General features: G+C 29.2%; 1 protein-coding gene across 2 annotated transcripts; it reads right to left on the reverse strand.

Moving 5' to 3' along the window:
* LOC148766347 (bidirectional sugar transporter SWEET15-like) lies at positions 1-1,144 on the reverse strand. Of its 2 annotated transcripts, none has more exons than XM_088826850.1 (4): positions 1,018-1,144; positions 814-933; positions 602-721; positions 1-502 (listed from the first exon to the last, which is right to left on the reverse strand). In XM_088826850.1, exons 1-3 carry the CDS (start codon positions 1,081-1,083, stop codon positions 605-607), a joined length of 303 nt encoding a protein of 100 aa, XP_088682976.1. In that variant the 5' UTR covers positions 1,084-1,144; the 3' UTR covers positions 1-502; positions 602-604. The 2 variants fall into 2 exon arrangements, with proteins under 2 accessions (XP_088682976.1, XP_088682977.1); XM_088826851.1 differs by having other exon boundaries at positions 1-523.
* Between the last annotated feature and the right edge of the window lie 5,888 nt (positions 1,145-7,032).

Here is a 7,032-nt window from a genome sequence, read left to right on the forward strand (position 1 = left end):
AATTAATAATAATAATAATTTACAAGGGGCTGCAAGAGCATCGTCAGATCCACCGAATCAAAAACCCCATCAAATTGAGCGAAAAAATAGGGAACAAATTGAAAATATCAACCGAATTAAAATGCTAAATGTAGTGGAATAAAAAAGTTTCTTCGTACATAGATGCAATTACACGCGGTTTTTCTTTCCCTGCAACCACGAATGGAAAGCAGAAGGAAAACAGAGAGAGAGAGAGAGAGAGAGAGAGAGAGAGAGAGAGAGAGAGATTTGGAATTAAGGACAGAGGGTCGCGGAAGCAGCCGACGACAGAAAACGGTGTAGAGAAACGGCCGTAAGAATCTCGGCGAATTGCGGTAGAAGAAAAGGAAATTGAGGGTGCGGCATCCGATTCAGATCTGCAGCTTGAGATAACTGGGCCTTATTTTATATTTTTCGACGAAATTTTGTTTAAGGACGGACGACATATCTTCGGTGATTTGATGAACCATTGTCTGATATCTACCTGCAACAAGTGTTATCCAAACTGTATATTTAAAAAAAATATAAAATTAATAATAATAATAAATAAATACTAAAAAATAATAAATAAAAATATTCTAACCTGTCAAATAGTTTCCGCAGTCTCAGACTCTCCAGTAATCTCGCCAGTATGTGGCGTACGGAAGATCCCGTACACTACAATCTGGCCTATACCTAAAGCTAATCCAATAATATTTGGAATCTGTATTAATGAAAAAAAAAAGTTTTTTTAGAAAAAAAATTACTAATTATTTAATTTTTAATTAGATTTAATGTTGATTAGGATTTACATACCCAAATATTGGCATCTCCTTTGGCAAAGCCATAGATGCCCCAAATAACAGCATTAGCTGTGAGGACGCACGTCAGTGTGATAGGTATACCCTGCACACTGCGCGTCCTAACAGCTCTAACCTATTATATATAAAAAAAATGGTAAATAAAAAAATTATATAAATTTAATTGAAACTTACTAACTCTATTTAATATCAATCTTACCACAGTGCCTATAGTCGATGAATAGACTAAGATGGATGATCCAAAGCATATCCACCCAACGACCATAATCCTCAAATCACCTTTGCACGTAAAGTACGTGACAAAGGTGATAGCGCAAAATAATCCAAAGAGCATACCCGAGACACTGATAGTATAAATCTACAAAATTATATTTTTTAACTATTAGTGATGTGTTAAATAAAATTAGTTTTAATATTTTTGTAAGTATTGTGAAGAATTTGAAACCTTACTCGATCATGATGGCCCGAGTAGTAGCAGAATATGATGACGTACGCCATCTCGATAACGCAACCAATGCTGTTAATAATAACCAGCGTGGTTGCGTTTGACCTAATGGCACCGTAATAGAGCCATATGGCAGACGAAAATAGGGCAACGGTGTACGGAATCACCGTATACCCTACCGTCGACTTCTTGTCGCGGATTTTTCTAAATGTACACCTACAAAAATTTGTAACTAACTTTTAGCTTTTTATTTATTTATTTATTATTGGTTAAATATGATCAAAATAAATATTTTGTTGTAAGGATAAAAATGCACACTTTTGTTGTGCGGGAGGTAATGTTTTTGTATTAATTTTTGTTAAGGATATACTTTATTAATTATATTGGCTCACATAGATAAAGGCATGTCTATTTTGACATAAACAGACTAAGTCGTACCAAATTGTATTTAATTTCATGGCTTTTCTAAACCATAAATTATATGTCCAATTTGAAAAGGAAAAAAGAAAAATTGGCAAAATTTTCTTTTTTGTTTTGGAAGTGTACTTTTCTTTCTTACTTCCATTTCGATTCTAATTCTGAAATCGAAAATTATATAAAAAATGTACGAAACAATAGGAGTACATAATAATACTAAGATTATAATTAGATATTTTGGGAATAATCCAGAAATGATGGAAAATTATTTCAGAATTTATGGGAATTAAAAATATAATTCCAGTCCCAATCCAAAAACAAAAATTGGAATTTTTCACCAGTGATTCTTCGAAAATGATATAGACAATGTACAATATTGTCAAAACAATAGAAGTACAGAATAATACTAATATTATAATTAGAATTTTCGGGAATAACTCCTAAATATTGGAAAATTATTTCATATTGTTGTATATCATCATGTCTGGAAATTAACTGACTAAACTATAACAAAATAAAATAACCAATATTAATTATCACTAACATAAATATATTTCATTAACAAACTAAACTATAAAATATTAACTATAAAAAAAAAAAAAAAAACAAAGAGAAAGAGAAAGAGAGGGACGTACACCGGAGCCAGGTAAACGGCTAGAGAGACTAAAATACCTAGTATCCCAAATGTAGAGACAATACCGGCCATTATATTATGATATCGATGCTGCGGCAAATAAAAAAACAGGCCTAAATGAATGAATGAATTAAAAAAAAACATTTCGGAATATTATTATTATTTCTAATCCTTAATCATAATTTTCAATAACTTTCAAAAAATTTTTAAAAAAATTATTTATATTTTCGTACATTTTTTAATATCTAAGAAAAAGGGAAATATCTTAATTATTTCTAAATATTTAAACCCCGCATTTTTAAATAATTGCGATTTTTTTTTTTGATTTTCGTGTTTCTATTATTATTCGTTTTTTTTTACTATTATTCGGAATTGATATTATTCATTTTATTTTATTTTTGTATTTTCAAAAAAGAAATCAAAATATTTTCTTTTTAAAATATCAGAATTTGTAAAATTATAAAATTTTCATCACTATTTTGGAAATTTCTATCATAAGTTTCAAAACAATTCAAAGAATTTAAACTAAGAATCAAATTTTTTTATCTAACACACTTAACAACACTAACAATTTAACTATTATCCTACAAATAACAAAAAACAATAATGGTGAACATGGTATAACTTTTTTCCTTTACGAACACATAGTCAAACAAATAATTTAAGTAATTCTAAAAAACAATTAATTAAAATTTAAGCAAATAACTTACTAACCTGAAATTAGTATACGATTACTAGCACCAAAAATCTCTCTCAAAGATTGCAGCAAGAGGGAAGCCTTTCCCGCAATAAACCGAAAATTTGTAAACCCTAACACACTCAAAATTAAAACAATAAATTAATATTTTTCCACATTCGAGATAATCATATTTTTCTAACAATAAATTTATTTCTACAAATAAATAAATCATGTTTACCTCAAATTAATGCTAGCAACAAAAATCTCCAGCGATATACCCACGAATTCAAACTTTGAAAATCCTGATACACTCAAAACCAAAATGAACCAAAATGTAAATCGAAACTACAAAATAACCTTTTTTTCAAAAACATTAAAAAATACAAAAAATTTAAAAGCATCAACAGAGAGAGAGAGAGAGAGAGAGAGAGAGAGAGAGAGAGAGAGAGAGAGAGAGAGAGATTTTGTATTGGCGGAGGAATTATATATAAGAAATAATGATGGCAATTTGATGGCACCCTTTTCTACCGGATACGGACGGGGGACAAATAATATGGCCGAGTTATCAGCACTAAAAGATGGGCTCATTCTCTGTAATGTCATTTCGAATGTGATTCAGTCATCTTGTAAGCAATCTGGTTTGAGTTGGGATTTGGAATACCTTTATCGAGATTGTATTGCGCTTCAAAGGAGTTCCTACACGTTAGTCCATGTTTATCGTCAGAAAAATATGGTTGCGGATAGACTTAGCTCGCTGCTTGGGCTCAGGACCACCGACAAAATAAGGAGATATCTCCCGAGGTTGATCTCCCGGGGATGATACGCGCGCGCACTTCTTTAATTTGTGCAGACAAGACGGGTCTTTGGTATTTTAGACGATAATACGTTGATTTCGTTTTGGAGGCTTATGGGTTTTGAGCAAACTGGAATCCCATCAACTCTTCGTTTATGTTGGAGAAGAAGTAAGTGGAGGTGGAGGGATAATTTACGTATTTACGTTTTAACCCAAGTTTGGGGTCATTTTGTATTTTTTTGTATCTCAGCATAGGTAGTTTAGATGTTGCTTTTGTAACCCTATTTAGGGGTCATTTCGTAACCCACTTTACCTCTTCATATATATTCACATTTATTATCTTAAAAAGAAATATTTAAAATGGGAAGAATATAATTAATTAACGGATAACAACTGGCTGCTATTTTCAAAACTGAACAATTACAAAACTAATTATTTGGAATTGTTTCCAAATGGGATGTAAATTTCATAAATTTTGTGTGGTAGTTGAGGCCAAGACCCTTTAATTAATTAACTTTTTACCTAAGGTTTTATTACAAGTATGTAGATAGTTATGTCCAAAAGATAGAAAGTAAAATAAAATAAAGATTCAATTTTAGATTGAAGAATATTTACGAGAATTAGTTAAGTTCGTAAAGTATTGGATTTCAAATGAACTAAAGTGACTTAAAATTAGTTCAGATAATAGTTATGAGTTTAATTCAAGAGATTTAATTTGTAGGGCATTTTGGTCATTTCAGATTTCAAATCGGTTTTTCATATTTTAAGAACCGAACATGTCGATTTTTTTTTCGGGTCGGTGTTTAATTCATATTATTTTCGGTTTTGGTTTCATTTATCGGTTCGAATCGGTTTGGCATAAAATCGATATTTGATTAACGGTAAATTTGAACTTTCATTACATTTGCTTGAGAAAATTAACAAATAACAACACAAAATTAACTAATAAAAGACATGTCACAACCCAAAATTAACTAATAAAAAACATGTCACATGGAGGCGTTCGAAGGATAGAAGCACGGTAGGGGAAGACGGTAAGTTTTTATAGTATATATAAAAACGACGCCGTTTGGTATAAATCAGTTCGATTCGGGTAGTCGGTTCGGTAATTTTTTTATTCTCCATACATAAACCAATATATTCGATCATTCAACTTTTTTTAACCGTATATGCGGTTTTAAGTCGGGACGGTGCATATTGACTCGATTTTTTTTCTGTTTTTGGTCCGATTTTTTGGTTTCTCAGTTTTTTTGTGCATCCCTAATTTGGATTCTAGAATTGTGTTATGTTTGTCCGGAATTTTTATATTTATATCTTTTAGTTAGACTAATTGATTTATTGGAGTTTTTTAATATATTAAAAAATAATGTAATATTCCATCGTTTCACCCTAATCTCGAAAAAACTCACAAATTACAAAAGCATTATAAGTTCCAAAATTTTAAACATTCTATAAATTTATTGGAATCTGATTATATTTCTATTTTTTTTCCATTTATGACATGAATTAATTTGGAATTTCTTTGTAGAGAACTATTTTCTAGAAAATTTAGTATGTATTTTCTTTTTCTTTCGCCTCTTAAATAAGTCCGTGCCACAGTGAGTTTGCTTACATCACCTATGTGTGATTGTTAATGCATAACTAAGATTAGTAAAATTCATATATATACATAATATCCAAAAATATCTGAATTTACATTTTATTATTTTAAATAGAAAAAAATAAAAATAATACAAAAAGGAAGAAAAAGGAAAATGTGCGTAATTGATTGATTTAAAAATGGAGGCCCACCATTTTAATCACAATGAAAATAAATCCACATAAAGATGAATTGTGTAACCAAAGGCACATTATCTTTTTAAGGAATATTTACTATATTCCTTATAATGTAAATTATATTCATTCTATCGTATAATAAGTTGGCAGATATGTTTTCCCTCTATATTAATTTAGTTAATATAATTTGGCTTTTATAAGCAAACTTAATTAATGATGAATGGAAATTTTGCTCTTATTTGTGGAAGTTATATCTAACTAGCTTTAACATCAAAATCAACAATAAATTGGATTTATTTTCTTATTTATTAATGTAATTTAAGTAGCTTTCACATTCTTACTTCTTAGTGTGATCTACACCATAATAAATTGACACTCTTTGAGCACAACTAGGGATCAAATCAAACTATTCAATGATGCTTGATTCAAAATCTCGTTTTAATTTGGTTGTTAGCATAACCAACTAATTAGCTTAAACATATATATTTTTCAAGCTTGATAAATTATGAAGCTCGATTCGAGTTCGAATCCGATTAGAAAAAAAAATTAATAACATAATATTCAATTAACATTAAGCTAAGGTAATTGAGTTTGATTCGTGTTCTGTTGAATTAAAACTCGTTCGAGCTATATTAAGTTATTATATAAAGTTTTTAACGAGGCCCCAAGTCTATCGATAATAATGTAATAATAAAGTTTTTTCGGCAAAAAAAAAAGGTTATTATCAAATTAAACTAAAAAAACAACTCAATAAGTTTGATGGCAAATGATAAAAAACATTTATTTTTTCATTGTAGTCACAAGGTTTTTAATGTGGTAGTTGGTGGATAATTTAATAGTAAATGGGGTGGGTTAAATGAACTTGCAAACTGCAGTAAATTTTTGTCAGTTTCATATTTTGACACACAAACACAAATATAGCATAGATTAATTGAATATAGTGGGTATTAATTTCAAATACTTACATAAAAGAATTCGCTACAACTATTCTCTAATTAAGGAGCTAATTATTACTCCTATAAAACAATAGGATAGAGATAGAATAAAATTGTATTTTGTTTCCTCTTTTATGTCCCTAAACTGTGAAGGTAATGGACTTTTTATTTTTATCTCTTAATAAGAAAAGTTTGAAAATGGGAATTTAGAAAAAGTCAAAAAAAAAAAAAAAAGGAGAATTGCTTTTTTTTTTTTTTTAAATTTAAGGAAAAAAACATCTTAATAATTGTAGAAATTCTAAACGAATTAATTATGTGCACGACAAGAGCAATTAATTTAATTTTCCGGGATACAATAATATTGTCAAATGTTACTCATATACTTATAAAACATGGGATCGGAATGCATGATAGCAAAACAAAGAAGTCTAATAAATTTCAGTATTAATAAGCAGTTTAGAAAGAAAAAAATGTTTAATGGGGTGATTTGATATACTCCCATAATATGGAAAATATATAGGGTTATGTTCAATCC

The sequence above is a fragment of the Erythranthe guttata genome, chromosome 12 (genome assembly GCF_056151865.1).
Source record: "Erythranthe guttata isolate IM_541 chromosome 12, IM_541, whole genome shotgun sequence".
Taxonomy (NCBI): domain Eukaryota; kingdom Viridiplantae; phylum Streptophyta; class Magnoliopsida; order Lamiales; family Phrymaceae; genus Erythranthe; species Erythranthe guttata.

What these genes read in the sequence shown, in the direction of transcription:
- LOC148766347 (XM_088826850.1), bottom strand. Translation starts at nt 1,083, where the DNA reads ATGGTCGTTGGGTGGATATGCTTTGGATCATCCATCTTAGTCTATTCA. An exon ending in CATCGACTATAGGCACTGTG is followed by an intron (nt 934 to 1,017) that starts GTAAGATTGATA and finishes TATATATAATAG; the next exon opens with GTTAGAGCTGTTAGGACGCG. An exon ending in AAGGAGATGCCAATATTTGG is followed by an intron (nt 722 to 813) that starts GTATGTAAATCC and finishes TCATTAATACAG; the next exon opens with ATTCCAAATATTATTGGATT.